The sequence below is a fragment of the Clinocottus analis genome, unplaced genomic scaffold, assembly GCF_023055335.1.
Source record: "Clinocottus analis isolate CAN_PGR_092001 unplaced genomic scaffold, fCliAna1.0.p SCAF_1, whole genome shotgun sequence".
In the NCBI taxonomy this organism is placed as follows: Eukaryota; Metazoa; Chordata; class Actinopteri; order Perciformes; family Cottidae; genus Clinocottus; species Clinocottus analis.
The window spans coordinates 17,931,123-17,958,969 of NW_027175820.1; the positions used below are offsets into that span (position 1 = coordinate 17,931,123).

The 27,847-nt window shown below is 42.7% G+C and overlaps 1 protein-coding gene across 1 annotated transcript; it reads right to left on the bottom strand.

Annotated features, from left to right (window-relative positions):
• Positions 1 to 43: 43 nt before the first annotated feature.
• Positions 44 to 27,847, bottom strand: atosa (atos homolog A). Its single transcript, XM_068600172.1, has 12 exons — positions 26,589 to 27,847; positions 8,930 to 9,114; positions 8,070 to 8,266; positions 7,468 to 7,593; positions 5,407 to 7,252; positions 4,331 to 4,456; positions 3,518 to 3,606; positions 2,348 to 2,444; positions 2,096 to 2,254; positions 1,858 to 1,926; positions 1,326 to 1,519; positions 44 to 1,216 (listed from the first exon to the last, which is right to left on the bottom strand). Exons 1-12 carry the CDS (start codon positions 26,617 to 26,619, stop codon positions 1,063 to 1,065), a joined length of 3,273 nt encoding a protein of 1,090 aa, XP_068456273.1. The 5' UTR covers positions 26,620 to 27,847; the 3' UTR covers positions 44 to 1,062.

Genomic DNA, 27,847 nt, shown 5'->3' on the forward strand with positions numbered 1-27,847 from the left:
GTGGGAAACAGTGCAACAAATAAGAGACAGAGCAGCTCTCAGATTGCTTCAGAAGATATATTTTTTTTCAGATTTGAATATTAATGTCAAAAATACATACTATGATATACAGTTTGCACTACATCATCTTAGCATGACAGACGTCACAAGTAGTAACTGAAATATTAATTTAAATATTAAATAAACTGATGGTAAGTAAACTGAAAGTGAATGTGTAAACACTAAAACTAAGATTACTTTCTATTGCAACACTTCCAATAAAGTGGTTCTGTAACAGTACAAAAGTATTAGAATATTACTATTTTCTGTTTCATTTCCAGTTATAATGAGAAAAAAAATTCCACAGTGCACTTTTGATGTTTAGCTGTGAAGCTTTCAGTTGAATGTAGCCATTGCTTGTTCAACTTCTTCAGTGGTCCATGGTATGTTTTTCTTTTGAACGAACGAATGATGTTGCACCAGTCCGTCACACGCCTCCGCTTCCATTTGCAGTCCCTCTGCTCCGAGCTCAGGAATCCCTCTTTTAGGTCAATGAATCTGCTCTTTATTATTTTAACATTAAAGGGCCATTTATAACTAATTCAATTGTGACTGAACACTGGTTCATCATGTTGAGTACAGGTCTAATTCAAATGTGGATTTGAGTAAAGTAGCCTAAATTCTGCTGAAATATTTGAAGTGTCTAACTGCTTCTGCATGATGATCACTGGGCTCTACTCTCCTGCCAGACGCTGGAGGGGGATACACACAACGTCAGGAAAAAAAAAGACCCATCAGATCTGGTCAAGCCTTCTTAAACAGGAGAACTGGATCTGAAACACACTATAATTGTCACCTCTGACCCAACCTCTTTGTGTCGTTAACAAAGAACACCATTTCCAACAAGTCTCCCAGGCTCTCAGCCCCGCTGCCCCTCTTGTCAGTTCTGGGTGACAGAAGGGATGAAACATACGATTGTGGTCACATGTCAGGTAAGTCTTGATGACTTGATCGCTGGCATCAAGGTGTGATTGAAGCTTCAGTGGTCGCCTGCCAGCTGGATGAGGAAGGGGAGGTTGTGTCTCAGCAGCGGGGAGAGAATGGTGGGTCTATAGGGGACTCTGTGGAGGACTGGAGCTCGTAGGCAGCTCCACTGTCAACCTCCATGGACTTCCTGGAAAACAGCAGACGGATGTCCCTATGGAGGTAGATCTTCCCAGACTTAGAACTCTGGAACCTGGTTGACATTGTAGCGGGAGGACAAATATGAGAGGAGAAACGTCATATAGCTTCTGGATATATTCCAGTTTTGATGTGCACTAGAAATGAAAAGACAGCCAATTTACCTCAGATGAACGAGGTAGCGCAAGGTGCGTGCCTGGCCGAGGGGCTTCCTGCTGTTCTGATTGTTTGTGTCACGGCGGACGGGAACAGAGAAGGTCCTCTGGCGCAGGAAGGTCTGGTGTCCAGCTGGCATGGCTCGTAGGTCGTACATCACAACAAACATCTTTACCACTGTCTTGTTGGGATTGAATAAGGTCTGAAAGGTATAACCGGAGAAGCATGGGAGGATTTACACAGGTTTCCAACTCTTTGTGACCTGACTTCATCAATCTATAACAATATACATATCATCCGTACATACATTTATATATAAAGACAAATATTCAAATGTATAACCACCATAAATGAATAAAAACATGCCCTTAGATGATGAATTTCCTTCTATAACCACAAGGGGTTGCCCTTTCCCTTTTGTTAGTTGGTGTAATCTGCCCTTTGTTCTCAGCCATGTGTACACGACGATGCAGACATGTCATATAAGTCCATTTAGAGGTTATTTGTACATTTGTGGAAAACAAGAGAAAGTTTCCTCACCACTTGAATGGTTCCTGATGGAGGTACACGGTAGCCCCTTTTCCCCAGGGACTCCAGATTGATCACACCCTGTGGAAAACACATAACAACTGTGTCTCAAACAGGCATACAAAAGGTAATACACAACAGTGCTCACACACATTTTCAGATACAGCGCTCAACTCAAGGCTCAGTCAGACAGGCTGAAAAGAAAAAAAAAAGTATTATTGATTGACTAACTGGAAACAAATAATCTCACCATGTATGGTGAGGGGGCGTTGTCATCGGATACACTGTAGAAGGACACCTCCACAGGTAAGGTCATGTGACTGGGGCAGAAGGACCCGCTGGCTCCGACCTCTGCTGTGAAACCCTCCACTAACCCTAAAGCCTCCAGGCGGTAGTTCAGCACACACTCCTAGGAAACCACAGTTAAGTATTTTAATGAAATTACATTGCTGTTTTACTTAACTGTTAATTGTAATGTGCTTTGTGTGTTTGTATGTTATACCTCAAAGTTTCCCAGCAGACTGAGACTGGCAGGTGGAGCGCTGGCACTGAACAGCTGCTGTGACTCATCGGTGTACCCCTCTCTCTTTGGACACACCCTGAAGGGTTAAAAAACACACTTGTTCAACTTGGTTTCATGGCAAGATGCGTGAAAGAGCATCTTAAGATGTTCAGGTGACAAGCAATCCTGGTATGTCTGAACAGACTTGCATCCAGGGTGAGATCAAAGGATCTCAGACTGAATTTAAAGTGGGTTGTGCCTTGAGAAAGCGATATCAGCCAGCTCAAAATGTGTGTTACTCTGATGTCTTAATCAAGCAAATTTAGTAGAACAACAACAAAAGTAGAAGAATATATGAGCATGACGATAGCTTTTACCATCCTCAGCCAAACGGTTGCTAAAATTAACTTTACCAAACTCTAAAAACATCTGCTATGAAAAGCAGCATTACGTTACCACCCACATCTGTGTGTAGGCAGTGCCATGAAGCTCTGTGTATATAAAGCCAACTCCGTTCTGTCTGCCATTTTGAGCAGAATGTGTGATTCTAGATGCAGCCACAGTACAGCAGAGCTTCAGCAGGTGGCAGCGTGTCAGCAGAACAGGCTGACCTAACCTTACCAGTCAGAACAACACTCTTTTTGTCTGATCTCTCAACAAAGACAATACTTCTCAAACCTGCTGCTGATTTGAGGCCATGTCAGCGTGTTAGGGTTTAAACATTGGCACTGGAGCAAACCTCTCCAACATAGATCCCAGATACACTGGTTTTATGGCTTTAGATAGCTTGAGTAACACTGGTGGTAAATCAAACAAATTAACTTTAACAATAAAATGTATTCAACTTAGAAAAAAAAAAGAAGAAAAAAAAAGACAACAACAGAGTTTGCCTTGCTGACACTTACACATAGTAACAGCTGAACTGTTGCATAGCAAGAAAAACAAGCTTTAAAATTCTGAAGCAAAAGTATGAGTAACTTGTTCCAGATGGTACTATAATAAACAGACAATGTGGGAAGTATCTGTAAAGCCAACACAAAAAAATGGTCTTTTAACTGTTACTAACACTGCATTAAACCTGTGAAAGCATCCTGACCGTATCATCGTGGATAAACTGACTTGGAGTCCGTTTACTACACTATCAAAGATCCCAGGTGAGAAAACGCATACCTTTTCCCATAAGTCCAAGGCAAACCCTTACAGCCAGCCAGAGAGGTGTCCAGATCAAAGTAGCCCGTTTGGTTTTTCCTCTGAGGAACCTGCAGCACACACGGCATAATTAACACAGAGCAACTTTTACAGTATCCAGGTGAAGATGTATTGTATATTGAAAATACGAGGCTTGACACTAACATGTTTGGTCTTTCATGAAAGATTCAAAAAGGCATCGTAACTGATTTTAAAACAATACGGTATGACAACAATGTGTCTAATATACATCATAGCGTGTTTGTGAAAATAATTGAGCTTGTCTGTTGGTGTGTGTACATTCTCATGTTCACATGCATGAGAAGGTGTATGATCAGAAGGCAGGAAACTGTGATGATCTAGGACTGTGGTAATCTGAGAAACTTACTGAGGTTGATGAGGCAAAGATGAGTCACGTGCCTCACCTGTGTATGCGATTGTGTGTGTTTTTGTGTGCACATTAACCTTGGTTAACAACTCAGTGGCCCAGCAGCAGCAACAGCAGCAGCAATAAAAGCAGCTGCCAGGTACTTCAAAGTCTCTTTACGACGCCCATTCACAGGCTCACTTCTTACACTGGTGAAAGTACTGTGAGTAATACTTCAGATGGCTTGAAATAAAAGGGTGGCGGGTGTGGTGACATGGCAAACTTAACCACTCGGACACCGACAACGACTGAGTCAGTAAGTGTTTGTGACGTGGACCCTGCGTGTTCGTGTTATCCGAGCGAATGCACAAAGCAGAAACTGACAATAATGGAGTTTTACTGTGAATATGTGTGTGTTTGTTTCTTACAGGGCTGGAGAGCAGAGGCAGGCCAGTACAGGGGTGGAAGGCTTTGGTCGCTGTTGCATCCAATGAGCGGCGATTCTGTTTCTTCCAGCTGTTGCAGGGTAGAAGCGGAGAGGGGCCGTGGGCTCGCTGGAGAACAGAGATGAGAGATGAGAGATGAGAGAGAGAGAGAGAGAGAGAGAGAGAGAGAGAGAGAGAGAGAGAGAGATTAGGATTGTTTGCAAGTAAACTGATGAGCTGTATTCATTAAATCATGTTCTCATATATCATATGCCATCTTGATCACCACTGAAGTCTCATCTACTTCCAGCAACTCATATCCATTCCTTTGAGTTTGACAAGCTAAATTTTACTTATTTGATGCCTGTAGTGACCTATACTTTCTGAAATTGAGTAACAGTACTTTCTTTAGTGGATAATATTATATTTTCCAGAGTTACTTGTTTAATCAAATATAGAATTTCCAAGAATCATAGCTAAATGTAAATACCTTTTTTTAGAATATAACTAAAAAGAATAGTTTACATTTCTTTCTTAAATACACTTATTTTCTATCTTGCTAAGAGTTAAAAATGTAATTTGATCACAATTAATATAAGGCAACCGCCAACGGCTACTTAACTTGGAAACATTGGGTATGTCGCCCCCTCACATAACCCTCATAAAACCACATCTCCACTTCAGTTTTTGTAAAAATTAAACAAACAAGATATTACCTGTTAATCATTTGTGAGCTTTAGAGGCCGGAAGGGGGAGGAGGATTTTGTTACTTTTGACCTATCTAAACTAGCCGTTACCCTGTTTACAGTCTTTGGGCTACGCTAAAATACTGCTGGATGTACCTAGCTCCATAATTAGTGTAAAGACATTAACATGGTATTAATATCCTCTACTAACTCTCATCAATAAAGTGAATCTTTCCAAACTGTTGGGCAATTTCTATTTTAGTGATGCAGTTCAACCTAGGCTCTTTTAAACCGGGATAGGGCACAACAAATAATAATTGCAGATCAATAAATGCAACATCACTCAAAACTATATGCACAAACAATGTCCTTTTAAAAGGAGGAGTTCCTTACCAGGACAGTAGAAGGGGGTGTCATGTCTGGACTGCAGGTGTTGGAGCATCCAGACATCAAGGGTGCCTGGTTCTCATCCTGCAGGGCAGAAGCCTGGGCTAATAATGCACAGAACTGCATCTGGGACTGAGGCTGAGGCTGAGGCTTGCTGTGGTTGTGGCTTATGTTACAGTTCATGGCTGGGCTGGCATCATTGCAAGTCCAACTAAAGATCTGGGCATTCCTTGGGCTGTTCTCAAGGACATGGGAGGCAGAAAGGGTTTCATGGCTGCTGAGTGTCCTGACTACGAGCTTTTCCTGTGGGGGAGTTCGTAAACGCCGACCAGCCTGACTGTGGGACTGGCCTTTGAATGAGGGTTCTTCAAGTGTAAAGTGAGCACCATTTTGGGCCCTGGGAGAATGGCATTCTGTCCCCGGATCAGCCCGGGGCTTGTCTGTGCAAACGGGTGCGTGTGTGGCAGCGGTGCAAACACTGTCTCTGCGAGTTTCACGATGGCTGGGTGTGTGGCCGTTGGTGCAGCCATTGGTGGCAGTGTGTGAGGCTTGTGGGATGTGTGTGACGTGCGAGTATGTGCGGACCGTGTGAGTGACAGTCGTCGTGTGCGTGTGGTGCAGATGGCTGCCGCTCCTGCTGTGTCTTGGGGACAGAGAGGGGACAGACAGTCTCTCCTGGATGAGTCTCGTTATGTCTTGTACTGCCTGGGCGATCAGGGAGCCGTCTCTCTCCCTGTCTTTTTCCTTCCCCTTGTCTTTCTCATCCTCTGCATCTCTCATCTCAGTCATTTTCAGCTTCCTGCACGCTGCAGGTTTAGGGGAGGAGCACTCCCACTTGCTGTAAGAGGTGTCACTCACGGGTGTGTTGAAGTGGCTGGGCCACACACGTCCCACAGACTCATAGGGCGGTACCTCGGGCTCTTTGGTCTTACTGGCAGTTATGTCTTCATGGTTACTGCTCCACATGGCTTTGGGAGGGTTGTCAGAAGCAAAAAGGCCAGGGGGTAGTGGCGGTGCTGTGGGGTCACAGAAGTTGAGCCTCTGTGCGATGCGGGCAATTACTTCCTGTCTCTCCTGCAGCAGGGAGCCAATCAGTGGGTTTGTTTCGTGTGCAGGCCTTGGGGAGGGGCAACGCGGCGGCTCAGCCAAGGAGAAATTCTTAAAAGCTCTCAGTGGCTCAGTGATGGACGCCTTTGACCTATCACTGCTGTTTATGCCATAATCCTCTACTGATGCAGGGTCAGATGAACCATTGAGAGCGTTGTACAGCCACTTCCCTGCCCTGCTTGTCGGGAGTGGGGAGGGTGAGTGGGAGCGGGAGGGCGTAGGGGAGTGAGAGGGTCTGTGGAACAGAGGGGAACCCTGACGTTGGGGGATGTTGACCTGTGGAAGCTCTCCATTTTGATATGTGTGGTCCTCACCTGGCTCTGGGCTCTCCTTACTGTAAGGAGAGGGAACAGCAGTGTGGGGAAAGCTATTAATGGGGATGTTGTTGATGGGGAGATTAGGAATCGGTAATCCATTGAGGAGAAGGCCGGACATGGCGTTGGAGCTCTTGCTGTACATGTTCGAGTTGTGAAGTAGGTCGTCTTTGCTGGGGTCCTGACTCTTTCTGTGGGTGGGCAAGCCACCATGGCTGTTGAGGTTCGGGTTGAGGCTGGGGGTCTTGCTGTAAAGCGGAGGCAGGCCGGTATGGATGCTGCAGGCCAGGGTGGGATAGGTGGGTTGTCGTGGGAGTGACTGGACACGAACCTGCAGGGCAACACTCTGGGATACATCTGGGACTGGAAAAATATGTTCTGAAGGCGGCTGGGAGAACTGCCACACCAGCTCCTCATCGGCAGCACTGATCCTGTTTGACAGAGATAATGAGATTCAACTAACTCGCCATTGTTACTTTGAAATCTTAAAATATCCAGGAAGCGTCGGAGCCTCTAAAGATTCTTGTTTTACTTCTTCCGATTCAATTTTCAAAACAGCACAGCAAATATTTAAAAAGGAACACTACATTAGATCAAGTTTCCTGACGCTTTGACTCTCTGATACAACAAACCACCGGCGACTGACCTGTACAAGATGTTTCTTGGGACGATACCATGTGAGGCGCTGAGCCAGGCGCTGAGCTGAGAGAAGAAGACGTAAGAGCGAACAGCCAACAGCAGCGTCTTCTCCTCAATGAAGCGATCACCGCTTCTATTAAAAACACAGTTGAAAAGAGGTGGAAATGTGCTAGTATGTCAGGTTAATGAGAAAACCGTTCAAGGATGTGTGTTTTTCTTTAACACAATGTTAACCGTTTTCGCACATTACCATAAAAGTGGGTCAATTTGTAAGGCTAATTAACATCCGAGTGTCAAGATTTACAACTCCATCTTGTGCATTGTATACCCTTTTCAGCCTTCACCTTTTAGCTATTTTGTACATTATAGAAATGCTAAAACTTGCATAGCAAGAACAATGAATTTATTAAAAATACAAAAAGTCGGATACAGGATACAGCCATTTAACTAGAAACCTATGAACTAAAACATACAACATGTTTCTTGTAAATGGGACTTTTAATTATATGTTGGAAAGCATGGTCTCCTTTCTATCAATATAATGGGACATTACCCATGTTTGAATAGTAAGTTTGTGCGTGTAGGCCTATGTGTGTACATCAGCCTTACTGTCTTGGAATTGGCTGCAGTGTCCATCTCTCCAGCAGCAGAGCATCTTGTTTGATAATCGGGTCGCTGATGGGGTTACTCGGGGGGCACTCGTCTCCATAGCAACAGTCTGGCAGGAGCATGACCTCGATCATGATGGGGATGCTGTTCCTCCAAAGCAGGATCACCTCCGAACGGGTTCGCCTTGCCTGCCGACACTGGACACACACAACCCGCAGACAAAAGGTGGAGGGTTAGTGTTCATTACTAAATGTCAACAACTAGACCTTGAACTGTAGGGGCAGAGCAGATGGGACCCTCAAAGAGGCTCACTGAGAGCTACATTTCTCTGTGATTTCATTTAGGTCACATCTTGGTTCACAATATTGACAAACTTTCCACCTTTTTATCTGTTTTTTATATATATATATATATATATATATATATATATATATATATATATATATATATATATATATATATATATATATATATATATACACACATATATATACACACATATACATATATATATATATATATATATATATATATATATATATATATATATATATATATATATATATACACACACACATATATATATATATATATATATATATATATATATAGACATACATATATATACATACATATACATATACACACACATAGTGGTGGGCCATGAAAATGGTCATTATGTACAGTTTAACAACTAAACCAGCGGTGGGCCCTCAGGGCCTTCTAAGCCTTCTCTGAAGGCCTAAATAGAATCACAAAGTTATACAAATTTTATAATGATATATATATATATATATATATACCTACCTATATGTATATACCTCTAGCAAATAAAAGGAGAGGAGACATGTGTGTGTTACCTGGGGCAGTTTGTCGCTGCATTCGTGCTTGTGAAGAGGCGGCATGGCCGACTGGGCTGGTGGACAGTGTAGCCCCTCGGTTCTGCCCTTCACGGAGTATTCTGGTGTCCTTCCTTCTGTGATGAGCAATGTCAGAAACACCAGGAACTCCTCAGCGTCATACTCGAAAAACTCCTCCGTTGCATCTAGGAAGGCAAAGAAACACAGGGTCAGCAGATCTTTTCAAATCCCTTCACATCTAAACAAGGAACCAACTGGAGGAAAGCAGCAGACAAACTATTCATTTACCAAGGCTTCGACAGACACTGGGGGCAATATAGATGCAATCAGAAAGCTGCCTGTGTTGACATGATAAGTACATTTACACCTGAATGGTTTTTAGCGCCGTAGATAAAGCCATTTAACTTTGGCTGGAAAGACTTGTTTGGAGAAGGGGTGTGGGGAAAGGCGGTGGATGACACAACTTTTCCAGTTTAAACACTTCATAGGAATATATTTAGACCTTGCAAGTCAGCTGAGCAGAGGGGTGAAGCCACACACTGCCTGCTCTCTCGCTCAACCTGCAGAACACACACCTGCAGAAGCAGAGACAATGCCGACACCAACGTCACTCAGTAATTGACAAAACATTTACAAACAACAAAAAAAAGACAAGTAAAGAAATTGAATAGTCATGCTGCACCGCCCAGTACGCCATCATTTTTGCCAGGGTGGGGTTGGGTGGGGCCAGTGTGGAGACCAGAAACCTGGCAGGACAGAGAGTTAACCCGTCCCCATTCAGGAACAGACTATCCCCCCTCTCTCAATCAACAGTGAGACTCTGGAGCAGGACTAACAAGGAATACTCGTCTGGTTGTCACGTATAAATTACGGATCATTCTGAACCACTCTGCTGTGCACTACGATTCACAATACACCAATTTTACAAGAGGAAAGATGGGGGCTGTATTATTAGGTCATCAGTAAAAATGGCACGAGCAGCTGTGGCTCCTCATTTTGTCTCCTAAAAAAACAAACTAACAAAATCCTGCTCCGTTTGTGATTTAATTGAAGCTTAGATCTAAAGTAGGGTATTTTTAGCACAATGTTGACTTAGCGCTCCATCTCCTGTGCTCCTCCACAGAAAACTCCCAGAATCCCACAGGAGGTCAGCTGATACACAGCAGCTCTGAGACTCACAGCTTACTTATTTTACAGCACACAAGAAGAAACACTTATGTAAAGAAGCTGCCTGCCTACAACCTCAATTCCTCCCTGTGCCTTTACTTAAATCAGAGTCGAACACATATTAGTTCACAATTATTTAGATAATTTTTACATTTTAATCAATTTCAGAAGGTCACGTCCTTATGAGGCTTGAAGTGCAAAACACACCCACACCCACAAACACGGCTGGCTAGAACAGAGTCCCTCTCAGCTGGCTCTGCAGGAGTGTGAGTTACGAACTGAACTGCTGCTGAGTGCGAGTGTGAGTGCGTGTGCATATCACAGTCATCCGGCCAGTCACGCACATTCCTCCAAGGGAACTCCTCCTACATGCCTTTGAGCTGCTACTGCTGCACGTGGAGTAAGGCGCAGTCCAACACAAAACATGAGGAGGGAGGAGAGGGGAGGTAAGGACAGGGAGGGGGGTCTGTTAGCCAGCTGTAGGCTTAATAAGCGCAGGGTGAAAGGGATGAAGGCTACACTCAGGGAAAATCTCCTTTTCTTTATGGGCTGAATTTGGAAAGGATTGAACAAAAGGGAGGAAGCGACCAACAGTGAGAAATAAAAAGGGAGCAAGAGGAATAGAATATACGACAAAGGTCAAGAGTCAAGGTGCCCATCACCTTTACATGATGATTGGCTTGAAGGTACAGCAGTGGGCTGTAGAAAGTGTTGCAAGTTCGCACTGGGAAAGGCTACGGTTCATGGTTGTATTGGTAATGTGGGCTCACAGTGATGCTCCAGGAAGTAGGCAAGAAGCAAAATAAAAAGGACGCATGGGTGGATGAAGGAAGGGAGGTAAAAGAATGATTAAGGGAGCAGCGTAAAACTGTGTGAAGCTGTTTGTACTACATGTATCCCCTGGAAAACACACACAGACAGACAGATTGCTGATTTCTAAGAAAGGCAAACCCATGGAAAACGTAAATACACACTCCTAGAACACAACAAAAACCCACATGAAGACAGTGAAAAAACAAACATCACGAAACATGTGAACCCACTAAAAACATAGAGACAAACACAACACACACAAGCAGTGCAGGACAAAGGACTAGTAATGGTTGCTTTGGTTAAAGGGGCCCAGCCCATAGACGCGAGCTGTCGTTCTTAAGGGCGTCGTGACTGAATAGAACATTCCTATGAAACACAAACACAGACGAAGCTGGGAGGTGATCGAGAGAAAGGACAACACATAAAAGGCAGAGAAGCAGGAAACATCTTTCATAGACATGGAAAGAGAGCTGTTTTCAACATACAGAAGCACATTTACAGAACTGAGATCAAGTTTCATCCTTCTTCACCGCTTGAAATAATACAAACTAACAAGCTGGTTGTAATGAAATTTACCAAATTTAAAGTACAAATATTGTAATATTATTTGGGAATTTATGTAACAATCCGGGTTGTTCACCAATCATTCAGACTTACAAAATCTCTTCCTCCCTCGCTTTTCTATCTCTTTAAAATTTATAATCTCTCTCTCATGATCCTACAGATGTACCGTTTGAATTAGTGTGTTTGTAAGATGTAATTTATCTCCCATTTGTTTTTGAGCCCTCTATCTGCGCTGTGGTGTACATAATGTAATTTAATTGCAAATACTCGCAGCGATTTAGAAATGCAAAACAAAAACACAGTTCAATCAGGTTTAGGTCCAACTTGTAAATAAGAGGCTCTGTTAATAAACCCGGCACAATACTGACCCGAACCCAAATACATAAAATACGCGTGACCTCTCATCCATCTCCCAATAATGTGTAATCTGTATTATGTAACAGGTCGGATTTAGATTCAGGCATCTTATTATTAGACGTGTGTCCGCCTGCCACCAAGTGCAGCTGGAGCCCCGCCTACAGATCAGCTGGTTGGACGTACGCGCGCGCACGCACACACACACACCTTTCTCCGTGTCCTCGGGCCAAGAGATCAGTATAGTCATGTGGGATGGAAAAGGGCCTACAGGACAAGAGCGGCGCGATCAGCCTTGGTAGCAAAAAGTGTTCAGAGTGAACCCGCCGCGATACACACTCAGGAGTGATTCATCGTTACCTAGGACCTGTCACAGAGGCAAATGAGTCAAACAAGTCAGTGCCTGGTCGAGATGGCGATGGCAGCAATTGCGATTTGGATGCTTGTGATTTGAATACATGTTGGCCGGATTACATTTTTACATGCTGCACGCCGTGTCTGTTTTAACAGAGAGACAGATGGGAAGAAGGAGAGAGAGAGACAGAAACAGAGAGAGACACTAAGTGGGAGACACGTTCATATAAACCGCCCCATTAATCTGTGGACTGCGGCCACACAATCACTACATGGTTGGCCCTCTTTCTCCAGCAAATGATACTCTTCTCTCTGCGAGCACGCACGCACGCACACACACCTAATTTGAATGCTGTGCAAGTACCCATATGGCAAAAAAACACTCCCATCCTACTCTGTGCAGCCGTGCGGGTCACTATGTATGTCATTTGTTTGTGGCCACGCTTCGTTCAAATGAAGCAGAGAGCACAGCTCGAGCTAGTCTTTTCTTCATTAGGGATGTGTCTGTGTTGGGGGACGAGAGACAAAAGGCAGCGGCAGATTAAAAAAAGTAAAGTGTCACAGATCAAGGCCTTCGCTGGAACAAAACAGTGATGAGCTCACCTATGGCTGGATTGCTGGTTATCAAAGACGGAGCGTTACACACACAGACAATACAAGATATTATACTGTAGGGCAGCAACCGGGGAGAGACCAGACATACTTCAGAGGGAGAGAGAGTGAGACGGGCTACATAGGTATTGGAAAAGACAGACAAGTCTTCTAAAGGGCAGACAGGAAACACACACTGTTAGTTGAAAAGGCAGAGAAGAAGTCAAATTAACAATGTTTCCAGCTAACTGTTTGTCAAGTGGATTGCATGCAAACGTTGGAAACCATGCAGAAGAAAAGGGAATTGGATGCGTCTGCTGAGTTGATGTAAAACCTAATCACCAAGACAAGCTGAAAGACAGATGGACAAATAAGTGATTAACAATGGGGTGTTCAAATTCTATTTAACTCTGTATAAAATATCCAAGCCTAATAGTCAAATACATTCAAATGTGTGAGGAAAATAAACAATTTAAAGAATGGCTAGATTGGTACAGTTCAAATGGCAAAACTGGCTGTGACAGTAAACGTAACTGTCCACTGCTTCTGAGGAGAAAGACATTTGAAACATTTGCCTTTTTCTCTGGAACCTGCAGACTCTAGATAACCAGCCTGCATGGAGGCTGTGTGTTGAAGGCATTTCCAGGCAGCTTCACCGCAGCAGCGGCAGCAGTCTGCTGAGCTCGCTGAGGTGTGTCGGCTTAACACACAATGATATCAAGCTCCGTCTGATGGAACTTAACAGTGAAGGTTCAAGGTTCCCGACTGCAAGTTCCTCCTTCTGATCAGGTACAGCACCGGATGTTCTCGATGAGAAATAACTAGGAGCAAAAGCTTTTTACATTTGTGATGTTGCAATAGCCTGACCTTGAAATCATGTGCATATGTAAATGTGCCTAATTTCAGCATGGCTGCATGATTATTGGAACTGAATTTAATTAAATCATACCTCCATGCAAAAATCCTTTAACACTTCTGTTATATTTGCATTTGCGGGAATCTCAGAGGCAACAAATAAATCATGTTTAACTTCTCCCGAAGTTGCTCTACGACTCACAAGATTGTGTTCATCTCTTGAACTGCGCACAAGTAGCAGGAGAAGAATAAATCTAACCTCAACAACAGTTTACATTATGTCTTCGTTAGATGAAACACACATTGATGTACATGTTTGTACGAATGTACAACCTTGCCCTAATTGGAACACCAGCCAAAGTGGGCCACCGTACTCGACTAGTTATCCTAGACTCAGGAAGATAACAGTGACAATATGGTTTATATTTTCAAACGATTACCCTAAGAATAGTTAGGCAAAATTGCAGTTTTAAATCCAAGAGCTGTACATCCCTAACACACAAGCATCATGTACCTACACACACTTGCACTTCCATCATGCCAGATCTCTTTACTGCAGCCCCCGGTAAGACAAATATAGACACAACTTGGTAGCTCTAGTTTTCTGTTTTTCTGTCTACCTCTATCTCTGATTTTTAAAAGGGCAGGTTCTTGCAATCAATTATTTCATGACTGTGATAGAGCCTGCCAGCAGCGCTCATGTTAAAAAGGGCTAATGTGGTAAAATCCTGAAGACCTACTGTGCAACTCGGGGTTGGAATCTCTCAGCACTTTATGGTCGATTCGGATTCAGAGTTCTACAATTTATTTTTCATTTACATTTTTATAAATGTAATATTAGTAACAAGCAGAAAAGATGTGTCAAATTGAGGGTTACAATTACAATAATTTCAAAGAAAAGACAAAGGTAAAGTGAAATCAGGCCTCGGAGTAAAAACATAGATTTGTGCCCTTATTCACGAACAAACAATATAGACTTGTCTTCTAACAAATCCCCCTGCTACAGGCCATTATCATTCAGCTCTCTTCCAAAAATGTACCTTTCGAAAACACGTGGCAAAACAATACAGTGATAACGTGCGCGGTTACGCTTGCACGACTTTCTGTGGCTACTTCTATCTTACCCGCTTTTCTTGGTGACTCCATGGCTTTACCTTTGGTTTGGTTGTGGAGTCTCGTTGCGTCCGTAAAAACGTCGAGATGAACGTTGTATCTCAGTGGGCAACAACTCGAATTCTCAATAACCGGTTAGAGGCGCAAATCCATGACAAAAAAAAGATGCGATCTACTTCGTGATTCTCTTCGCCCTTTCCGAGTTGGGCGGAAGAACAAGCGACATGCTCCCATATATTTTAAGCCAGGAGGTGTCGGTCAGATCGTAACCATATTCGACTGCTCAAACTCGGTTTTCCCTCACCCAAACCCCGCTAGCATTTAGCCTAGCTTAGAACGTAAACAAGATGCACGTGGATTACGTTCGGTGCGTTCAGGGGCAGCGGTAAAAAATTAAAAAAGGAACGCTCATAGCATTTAGAGTTAAGATATATATATATCAAGTCATAATCGCGACGTATCTAAGAATCGCCCCCTCATACATACATACATAGTATATATACTATGTATATATACATAGTATATGTATGTATATATACATAGTACACATAGTATATGTATGTATGTATGCATGTATGCATGTATGCATGCATGCATGCATGCATGCATGCATGCATGCATGCATGCATGTATGTATGTATGTATGTATGTATGTATGTATGTATATATATATATATATATATATATATATATATATATATATACATACACATATATGTATATATATACACACATCTATATACATCTATATACATGTATATACATATATACACATGTATATACATACATACATACATACATACATACACCGATTAAATTATCCTTTGCAATCGCAGTTTAAATGCTGTCCCTTTATACCATGATGGGTTCGTTTGACTTCCATATTAGTAAGTGCAGCACTCTTTTCAAAGCATAGCACAAATAGCTAATGGAATATTTGGAAATCACAAAGGAGCTACCCTAAAATCCGCCAAGCTGGGCATTTGAAGGCTGCCATGTAGTCCACTATGTAGCTCTCCCAAGACCATGAAAGCACATTGCCAGTTTAAAGTGTTCAAATGCACTGGTAGCAAATCAGGTGGCAGATTTGAAATGTCAGCAGCTCCGGCCACTGCCTTTCCCCACCATGGGAATTGTTTGCAATGCTGTCTTTTCTGTTCCACAGCCAGTTCTGCAGTCTGACTATATTTGGAGACCAGCTGGTCTGCAAGACCAACTTAACTGCATATCTTTTTTTCCTATCTGAAGGATTTCAACCAATTGCTTATATTGTTTATTAAAGTATATGTTCCTAACCAACTCTCAATGTCTATGAGCACGTCACAACAAATGTACAAGACAATATCATTTACGGGTCCAAAGAGAAGCTACATGGGAGCGAGCAGTCACACACTCAAATGTGCTGTCTCCGTCCATTCAGTCTATATGAATGTGTGTAGGCATGTAGTACCATATAGCGCAATCTGGTATACACAGAGCAGTCAACCTCAACCTGTTCGGAGAATTCCCGGACATAGTTATTATACATATTATTACATAGTCATAGCTATTCAGTAAAGGTTGCGCTCACGCAACACTGTTTACTGCTGTTCGCTGTCAACACTAGCAAAATGTCGAGCATTTAACCAGTAAGCATAACATGTTGTACTTGAGTTGAAACACCCTGAAGCCAAATACACAAGTACAAACAAAGTGTTTGTCTGGTATAAAGCACTATATGTTAGCATAACATCTGAAAAGGACAATTTTCCAGATTGACATTACAACTTAATTGCAAATTCTGATAGTTCTGAGGTTAGGTGGCTACCGCTATTGTTTTGTCTTTTCACGTTCCTCATAATGCTGCTGAAAGGCAGACAACAGACCAAGGAGTCTTGAGGTGTCTATTTTTGTAGTGTGGCAATGGTGTTGTCATGGCTGAAAGCATATTATGTCTTTCACTTCCCATATTAAAAACATGTAGACAGGCCAGTGATGCCTGTAGGTTTGAACACATTCATTGGTGGTGATTAGGTACAGCTGATATATGTTTTGGTGGTCACCAGCTAAGAATATGAAGCCTGATGTTGGATTTGATCTAAAAATCTTTTAGTTATTTTCAGATGCTGTGGGCCAAGGCATTTTAGATGACATCATGAAAAAGATGAGACTTTGCTCAGTATATCTGAGGAAAAACATATTAACCCCCACAAGCCCATGCAATACTACAAGAGTTACAGTGTACTATCAATATGCACGCGGTGGGATTTAAGACACAATTAACTAAGCCCTGTGGCAAAGCTTGTCCTTTTAAAGTCCCACTATGAAAGAAGGTGACGCAGTAAAGGAAAAGGGAAGCATGGCCTCAGCCACTTCTCTCCTGTGATCAACGATCAAAACCGTTGACCGGAGTGTTACCGTGGCAACGGAGACATTGTCTTAAACGACCCGGTCACGGTGATTAAAGGGTTCTGTATGCAGGAATGAGCTTCACCAATACTCAGCTTTGTATGCGACAGTGAGCAGCTCGACAAGAAAGTGTTTGAAGACAATTCTCCTGTTATGCTCTGTTAGAGAACGAGTGTGTGTGTGTGTGTGTGTACAGCATATGCCTGTGTGAAAGCATGTCGGTTGTGCTCTAACTATACTATGCCTATGCATTGCACACAGAGACTGCTTGTTGTGTATCCGTTAAGCCGTTTGTGTGATCATACTCGCTCTGTGTGTGCGTTGAGCTCTGCGTAGGCGTGTATGTTATCGTAAGTGTGTCTCAGTGTTTATGTCACTCTTGTATTGTTTGTTCTCCCTCTCCATGGTAAAGCAGCAGAGGCTTGCTGCTAAATTACAATTGTAATAACAGGGTCAGCCATGTTTCCATTGCATTTTATAACATGTCACTGGCAGCTCACCTTTCCTGTTTTTGTCTGCTTTGTGTTACAACAATGAAAAATACACTGGAAGTGGTGGTGACGACTGCCAAGAAACTGGCATGTTTTGTCAGAGGAATGGTACGAAGAGTAAGGAAAAGATGATCTAGACCCAGTTTGATGTGTTTGAAATTAAACATATTTGTTTAAAATGACTGCTTAAAGACTAGGTTACCCTGATATTTTAAATTCTACTTTTAAGTTGGCCTTCAGCATGTCTCAGAAGAAAACTATGGTCTTTGTATTTTAACTACTACTTCAGAAAGTTTTGTTATGGTCAGGGTTTCCAATGTTATGCACAAGTCTTTCTCAAAATATTTCCAGTTTTCTGCCACTTCAGTCAGTGAAACATTTCTTCAAATCTATAGACTTAAGATCTATGATGTGTATTAGTGCATGCGCGTGTGTGTGTGTGTGTGTGTGTGTGTGTGTGTGTGTGTGTGTCCCACTCTGCAACACAAAGGGGCAGATTCACAGCCCACGTAGCAACAAGCCCTGATTGGCGGAGAGGGTGAGGAGGTGGACAATTCCAGTTGAGGAGAACCATTCTTCGGTTTTGTGAACTCAGCTGCTACTATTCTCCCACTGCCAAAAAAACAAACACACACTCGACCCAGACAGACCCAGCACCATGCCCTCTTTCTGACACACATCATAGTCAGGCATTAAGAAAGTGGTTGTTTAGGAGATGAGCAACTAGCACACAATTGAAAGTCACATGGTTAACAAGCTCTGAGCCTGTGGAAAAAAACTTTTTATCATGAACTGAAGTGGAAACAGTCATTTTGCCGTTCTGTCTGACCTCAGACCTGATTTTTGGAGCGCATCCATCTGCTCTGTCTATCAATTAGTACTTCTTTCACTTAGTTCTTGACATGTCCGTGTCTCCTTTTTCCATACACCTTTCTAAAAATAAGACATTTGTTCAAACGTATTGTACATAGTTATAGAGAAAAAAAACATCCCATGTTTTACTATTATAGTTGCATATTTAGAATTAGTATGTCATCTATTTTAAACCCAAACTTGCTGCAGTTCATTTGTTGTTGAGTCCCTGCACACACATCTCCGATAAAATCACTTGTGCTGCTCAGCTTTCTTACAGTATTAGGTCGGTTCTGTATTCTGTATAAAGGAAACAATGGCAGCCTATCACGGTTAGGTAACCGTGGCTGACAGAGGGCCGGATTATTTTGCAACCACACACTCTGCCTGCTGGTATCAGTGAGAGGCATGTCTTCAACCAGGCTGGTTATAGCATCTGATTCAGATGAAAACCTGCATACTCTCTGCCAGCTACTAACCACACAGGCGTAAAATAAAATCCCAGACCCGCTGAGACATTCAAGGTTAGGAATAATTTACAGTATGCTCTCTTCAACTTCAACAACCATAGCAACTGCAGTCCTTGAGTAAGGTACTTAACATCCCTATTATTCAGATGAGTTGCTTGGTGGCTAAAAGACGATGACTGGTTGCACTGGGCGGCTTCAAGGTGCAAAAGCATTTGGCTGAGTAAATGCCAAGTGGAGAAAAGTTGAAAGAAATGTGCTGTACATTTTAACAGATTTTAATACCCATGAATAATTAATGAGGTAGGCACTAGTGCTAACGAGGATTTAAGTGTATGTGTGACATTTACTTGTTTACAACAATTCATCACACCGCTCTCTCCTAATCTTCCTCTCATCTTTAATGCAATACACAAAAATTGCTCTCCGGACGCAGCGACATCAGGGTTGTTGTTCCCTCCACGGTGACCTTTTTGACCTTGCTCGCACATATTGCAGCGAGGCCCCCTAAGCTCCTGTTAATCAGGCAAGAGCAGTTCTTAGCAAATTTATTGCTGAACACCTGTTATGTAATGTGCAGTGGAGTGAGTACAGCAGTACTGGTCAAGGTGGGCAAAGTGGGATTTACTAAGTAGAGCCCCGTAGATCCAGTCCCTAGAATGAAGTCCTGCTTCATATAGCCATAACATTGTCCACGAGACTTACAAACTTTCACCTTTTCATGTGATAGATATGCCACAAAGTAGTGAAGGTAAATCCCAATATTATGGGCAAGAAGGCAAAATCATTATCAATATTTTTTTATTAGAATGAAAATGTTAAAGATGCTTATTTAACCCTCAAAAATATTGTTTTGGAAATGTATGACAACTTTTTACTCCGTAAGCCACTTCATTTAACCGTGTGCATAGCTGCAGTCTCCTTGACCAATTCCAATCTCCCATTATGGCCACATCGAACACTAAATCTTTCCTAAAGCAGTTTAAAATTCATCAAGCTGACTGATGGTATCTATGGGACACTAGGGCAGTGGGACAAACCAGTCTCCCTCTGTAACCAAAAGCCACACTTTCCAACATGAAAGAAAAGGCATTTGACCTCCCCTGCGCTTCCGATGCCAAAGGGGAGTCCAAATTGAGCAACCTGAGCCACGTAACTTAGTGGGCCTTGCAAAAAGTGTGTCAGTCGTGGCACAAGCCAATCTGGTGAATTAACCGCCTTAGACTAAAAAGCACAAGGCCGAAGTCTTGATGCGCCAATAAAACACCTTCGCCATATTCTTACTGAATGATCCATCTGCCACAAAAGGCCATCACACAGCTCTGGTTCACCTTCTCTCCTTTCGGGTGCTTCTCGCCTTTCATTAGTATATTGTATTTCATGTATTCATCATTTAGAACTACCATTTGTAAGGACTTGTTCAACTTAAAGTTACAATTCCTTTACATCTAAATACATTTAAAAACACATTAATTAGCAATATGTTTCCACATCCAAAAGAATAAAAAACCTAACTATAAAAAAAAGTAACACTGGGGAAAAATATTAACCCAGTATAACAGGCAGCCGGTTTGTTGAGTATGAAACAATACTGGGGTGAAAGGGGAATCGCTTCACTCAATATTGAGGCATGTTGTCCTGAGAGCGATGAGATGAGACAATGGAGAAAAAGCCGGGGATAGTTGTGATGAGTATCAAATGAAGTTAACCCCACGATCTTGTTAATAAACAATGTGCTCAAAGTCTCCACGATGAGCCCCTGAGGTACTCTCCGTAAACTGAGACATGGGAGTTTGTGTAAACATGATTCTATTACTTAGAGGAATAGTGTCCATCAGAGATAGATCAATTATGGCTCTAATCAGTATTAGTGATAACTCTCAGTGTGAATGCACGGATTGCAGGCCATAGAAAACACGTCTCAGATTGTTCTTGTTTAATCTTTAAGAAGCTATCAGACATTTAAAATCCTAATAAGTCACTATGATCTATAGTACTAGACCACAACAGCACATTGTCAGCATTGGGAAAACAGAAACCGGCGAGGTGTGTGCTGTGTGTTTGTCTGGTGCATCGACCTGATTTTAAGTGCTGCCTCGCGTACCACTTTTGGCATCCAAAGATGTCTGGTGTCTGGCACCAGACATTAAAAGCTGAAAAGTAGTCAATCTAGACTCTCTGTTAATCTCAACATTAGCCAGCTTAAGGCAATCAGTGAATAACAGGGAACTACTTTTTTATTTCCTCAATAATTCAAGATAAATTATTTTTCCATTGTGCATTATGAAGACTACTGAGATATAATGTGTCTAATGTCTTCATCCAACAATCAATAAATATACACTGATATCAGTCAGGCGCTACTATCACCCCTTTTCTTTGTGTGCTTTTGATAGTAAGTTAACCAAGCTCTATTTCTGTCAATATGCTTTTTGTCAAGATATTATCAGCATATAGTAGTGGTGGAGGTGTTAAGTGCTGAGGTGTTACAGGAGCTGAAATCTATGCGACGTGACTCAGAGAACAGGAGAGAAAAAGAGAGGAGTGGAGAGTAAGCTACGATGAGAGAAGACCACTGTAGTAATGGGCGATTCACTACAAGGTCACAGGGAAACTAAATTCCCTACTTACAAATCTTGCAGAATGACAATAATCACAAATCCCTTAACATGCCAACACTGCTAAGAGTAACAAGAAGCTATCCTTATGGTTTCTAAGTTTTAAAAACAACAGACATGGTGGAAGGGAGCATGACGAAGAATTGTTTTTAGTATGTGCTAGTCCCACAGAGTTGGCACTGATCTACTTATGTCACATCAGGGATTATTCCCAGAGAACAAGGAAGGATGCGCTATGAACAACACAAAGGCAGCAACTAACAATTGTATTAATTTTTTTTTTTGATTCATTGATTAGTCATTGGGTCTGAAAAATGTCAGAAAGTGGTGAAAAGTGCTAATCAGTGTTTTGCAAAGATAACGTCATCAAATGTCTTGTTTGATCCACAACTCAAAATATTTTGTTTACTGTCATGGTAGAGTAAAAAAAACAGAAAACACTCATGCAGCCGGAACTTTTTTTTTCTTGAAAAATTACTCAAACCAATCTGTTGATTATAAAAATGGTTGACCACTAGTCGATAAACTTGTTGCAAATCGAGAGCTCAACAGCAAATAATAGTTCAGGGAGACAAAGTGTCAAAAGTTTGTACTTTTTAGCTATTTTATTCACACCCTCAAATAAAGAAGAGACATAACCGAAGGCAAACTTAATATGCAGAAGACGTACAGAAATGCAACAAAAGAGATATAGACATTGCCCCCACATCAACACCAACCATACCAGGAGAAAACCACCAGGTCCAGATGGCTTTTCCTGTTCCTGCAGGGATGGCTGCTGGTTGGCTACCAGGAGCTCCGGGGGCGGGAGGATGTGACGAACACACCAGCAATGACATCACTGGCTCAGTGGCACTCTGGCAGCAGAAATGAGACCCATGCTGCTACTTTCAGCTTTAGCCAGTCCAACACTAAGTCTGGGTGGTGTATTTTTGTGCGTCTGTACAGCTTGTTAACACCTCACCTTGAGACAGAATAGCTGTACTAAATGTGTACACCTGCTTTGTGTGCATTTAGATACTATGACTATGGTAAGTGAGTATGTATATGTGTGGTGTATATGTATATATATATATATATATATATATATATATATATATATATATATATATACATATATACACACACATATATACATATGACTATAGAGGATAACAGTACAATTGTGTACATGTCCTGATAAAGGGTTTATCTGTAAAGGAAAATGTTCTAGCATTATGTAAGAGCATTGCTGGACTGGGATGACTGGATGCCCAATCCAATATAGCGGCTAGGCAAGGCTAGGCTACTTACAGTCAAACCTGTCACAACAGCATTGATTTAGGCTGATTACTCTGGGGGCCTGGATAGTAATTCACAGCTAAATGCCTTCGCAGTATTGGTATTCATTGTGGAAGGCAGCTTTGAATCTCGCTGTACAAAGGAGAGTCCAATATCCATGTTCAGTGCAGCTGGGTCAGCAAATGGCAGTGGTGTTGTATTGAAAAGGGGATAAGGTGAAATGTTTATGCTGACATAAACTAGTTAATGTAACATTGTTTATGCATAAACAGGAATATCCTTAAGTGAGACAAAATAAATCAAATATTTTGAATAAATCTTAATGAAATGCAACATTAGGGGTTTTCAAGTAATCCATTTTTGGTTTGTTTCCAATGGTCATACATGTTACAAACATCATACGTTTTGGAACAAAAAAAAAAAATCAAGAAAACAGCCCCTTTAGTCTAGTTTTGATTGCTAAAAACCTTCAGAAAAAAACACAGTTTATTAATAAGTCGATAAAGACAGGGGGAAAAATGACACAAATAGACTCCTACTGTGTGAGAGAAGTAAAACAGCATGGAGCACCTGTTACGGGTTAAATCACTAACGAGGACAAGACAAAGACAGCACAGAAGTAGACAGGTGCCGTGCGGGACAACTGTGCATGTCGCTCTGGTTTATCTGGGTTTCTTATAACAAAAACTGTATACTCGTTGGCGGAAAATTTCCAAGAGAAGTTCACTCAGCACAGAATTCTTTTATTTTGCACAATTTTATTTTAAAACACATACCTTTATAGTTAATGTATTTAGGGGGAAAATAAACACTCGGCAGTATGGCATGTTGTGGTTAAAAGTTATTTGGCAAATTAATTAATTATGCCTCTTTAACCCTTATGTTTCCATTGTATTCCTTTAATTGCCCATTAATTCCCAATAAATTACTGTTCAATTCCATGGAAAGTGAATATTCCCGGATTTTTGCAACCTCCAGCAGGGACATCTCAGGGCAGCTGTAATCTGGCTGAGCACACGGCTGAAGGCAGGCAGTGGAGTAATATGGGTGAGGGGGGTTAACTTGTATTCAACTCCTCCTTGAAGGACTAATGACTTTAAACAGGAAGCAGCACCAGAAAAAAAAAAACACAAAATAACATTACAGAGAGCAGGAGCACAGTGCAGAGGCTTGCCAGCTGACTGAGTCTTTCCAACATGACTCGGTCTAAAGTCATCCCTCTGTATAATGTTTAATGTGTGTGTGAAAGAAAGAGAAGGAGAGCTGCGGTTGAGGGCATAAAGGAGGAAGCACTCAGTCGTCATTCTTAGCTCTTTGCTCATATATTTTACCATATGACCTTATACCACAAATCAAATACAAAGTAGTTTACTTGTAATGTCCCTTCTGTGTTGAGAAGAGGACCACAGTTGAGTAAAAGCAGCCTATTTTCATAATGTAAAAATTCTACTGTGTTTTTTTTAAATCTTTGCCAGTGAGTCAACATGTGGAGATGGGAACACACTCAATCTAAATTATGTCTTTAAGGATACAAATAAAACTCAGCTTTACCCCACTTCAGCTTAAAGGGGTTGAAACCTGATATGTCAAGCCATGTTTTTCCTGACTGGTGTTACAGGTCGAGAGTTTTCTATAGCTTCCCTTTATGGGACCTGTTAAAGCTGTCAGTTGAGCCACATGCATGGAAATCACTGTACAGTACTTGTAAGCCAGAAGCAATTGGTTGGCGTACTCTCTGCCACACTCATCGTCTTCTCACACCCGCGTGTACTCACTCACACACACACGCCACCCTGACTCACGGCTAAACTCACAGAAAAACAAGGGGGATCAGGTGACTGGTTAGGTCTCTAAGCAGAACACAAGTGCTCCTCTTCTACATGTATAACAAAAGCCTGGCTTACAAAGAGATGCTGTATGAACATAAAGAAAAGTTTGCATCAGGAGCTAAGGCCAGGATGCTGCTCTTTTCTTTGAATACCAATTATGCTACAGGGTTTCCAACTAGTTCCAGTTCTTCTTTTTTGTTTGTCAGTTGTATATGTATACTTTAAGGCATTGTACCAGCAAGGCTCATTCGTCCATGTCTAAGATAATATAGGGCCGTAAGAAGACATCACTATTTATGTGGCAATATCTAACCATATTGTCTACATTGTTGTGGAGATACAGATTCAATATGTTGGGATTTAAGCATCACCCGTTCCCACAGTCTCCTCACAAGGTGGTGAAGATGGAACAAAGGTCAAGTTATGGTCCTGCCCGAATCTATCATCCACCCAAAGCTTTGGCTTTACTGTCACACAACTGATCAGGAGGCCATAGCCTTGGACACTTGTTGCGGGAGTTTCGGTGTAAGACACACATGTCTGGACTTGTTCAACTCTCCCCTTCAAACCGAATATAGCCGGGGCTCTCCTCGGAACACTAAATCAATCATTAGAGCAGTGAAACTGCCTGCTATGCGCTCAATTTGACATTGGTGTGGTCCAAGCTACTCAGTAAACAGCCTCTGTCACCACTGCGGCCCGTTTTTCTTTGAGACCAGGGAGAGGAGAGAGGTAATGCAAGGAAGGTGTGTGGGAGAAATGTGACTTTTCCTCCACCACAGGAACGGAACAATAGCATATGGCAAATAATAATAGCCTGACCAGGGAGCCAGTGCTGTAGAGCAGCTTCTACTGATACTCACTTCCATAATTAAAACATGACAGTGAGTGAGCAAACCTGTCATGGTGACAATCCACAAAGGGTAAGGAATGGCCTGTGGTAATGGCACTATCTGTCTTTTGTGGCTGATACAAGGCAGGCACACTGAGCATGTGGTTGTAAAATCATCTCAATATCCCCCAGTTGGAGTCATCAATCAACCAATCCTACCACATGCAATAGATTTGTTGCTGTTTACAGTAAACCCAGCATGCTCTGCTGCATTATTAGTCTATTATTACACTGTACACGGTGTCAATCAGTGTGCCCTTTATGTCACATCACACAGATGTCTGGATCGGTCAAGGGACAGCCAGGCAAGCCTAGGGTTAAAGTCTAGGCCCATATAGGGCACATGTGCCTTGTGGAGTCCCATTACCAACATATTGTGCTCTACGGAAGACCCCACTCCGGCCAGTCAGCAGCATAACTGCAGTTGCGTAACCTGCACGATAACACAGACTGCCCCTGATTGACTGCAGCTAATCTTATCATGACAAAGGACAATGGGGCTTCACTGCGTCCAAGTATGGTGCTATTGTGTTGTTGACAACTTACCCGTGATCACAAACAACTGTGGTCAATCAATCACAACAAGAACTACGAAGAAGCTCAAAACAACATCTCGTCTTAATTGTGTCAGGCCACAGACTGAGGTACAGAGTCTGAAAATCAATCTTTATAAATGTATGCAATGATAGAACTAACCAGGTCGCATGGAAACAAACGAGGGTGTCCCCTCTGTCCCTGTTTCACCTCTTGCTGCAGATTTAGCGACATGTAAACAGGTTGCAGGAGCCTGACAACTAAGAGCTGCAAAACAAAATGTGTGACGCGTGGACACGTCCTCGTTGACTCGGGTCAGGCTTAGTTAATTCACATAACCGGGGACTAGGATGACCAGCTGTTACGCAATACCCTGGCCCGATTCTCCTCACGAGGTGATGGGCAGAGTCAGTCCACTGAAACTGGGAACCCGCACAGGGTGCCCACACAGTAAAGTCCACCCTCCGCGTGTGTCTTGTGTTCATGCTCCACGTACCTCGCTCCGACTTCATGTTGTCCAGTGTCATCAGGTAGCCTTCAGGGTCTCTTGTAGGTGTCTTCTCTTCCTCTCTCCCCCCTCAACAAAACCCCTCTGTGGCGGAGACCTGCTGTATTAGCTCAGCAACAATATCAGCTTTGATGCCCGTGTGTCGGTGCCAGCTGCACCACTATCCAACAACAAAGCATCGCTTTGTTAGCACGCTACTGTACGCTTCCATCGAGTCGCACCGTGGCGTCCAGCTGACGAACACAAAGACAGCTGAGAGACAGTTTGTCGTTTGGATAACGGAGTTGTCAATCGGCTTGCGAGCAAGTAACCAACCTAACTACTCGTATTTTAACTAGCAAGCTGGCTGCTCGTCTCGAATTCCTCCACCTAAGCCACAGTTACGTCGCGATGCATGTCGGGGTCCCCTCCTCTCAAAGACTCTGCCACACAACGAACAGAAGAGGAGGTGGAGGGGGGGGGCTAACTCAGCCGCGTTAAGCTAGTTAGCGAACACAACTAACTAACTTAAACGTCACTGTTTGGTTCAGCGTCTCTCGGTAGCCATCCCCAATATAGCGCAGGTAGCCACAGCTCAGCTGAAAATACCGATGACGGACGGTATTTTTTGTGGTGTTGCTAAGAAGAGAACATCATATTTAGTGCGTTATTCTTCTTGCGGATCGTTAACCAGGTGACATCAGACGGATGGGACCCACTTTCTGTCCGTCCCCAGCCTTCGATAAGTCGCCATCTATCTCGCGTTACAAACGCCGCCTGTGCTGACTTCCTTTGCGATCTTCATTAAAACTTTTCAAACCGACAACAACAAGCAGGCAGACTCCGACTCCGCTTCGTGGCTGCGGACGACAACGGTTTGTCCGCGAGCGTGAACTCGGCAGCAGATGCTCATTTAAAGGCGGGCAGGCTAGTTGACTGTCGAAACTATGAGACTGGCTCGATACTGGTCAAATTCAGGCGACATAGAGATGAAAGGAGCACTGAATCCTCCTAGTCGTGATGCCTACAAGCTGCCGCCTCCCCCTCCTCGCTTCCCTCCCCGCTGCTTGTCAAAACAGATCAGCGCAGCTCTGGTCACGTGTCCCAACAACAGCCCCAGTCGTCACTTCCCTCTCTGGCGGGCCAGCCTCGCGTGAACTCGCAGCCATAGCAACCGCAAAGTTAACAAGTGGTACCAAAAACTTGGTGGGGAAGACAGACAGAAAAATAAACCTGAATGTGTTTCTCTCCGGCTCTGTGGCAGAACT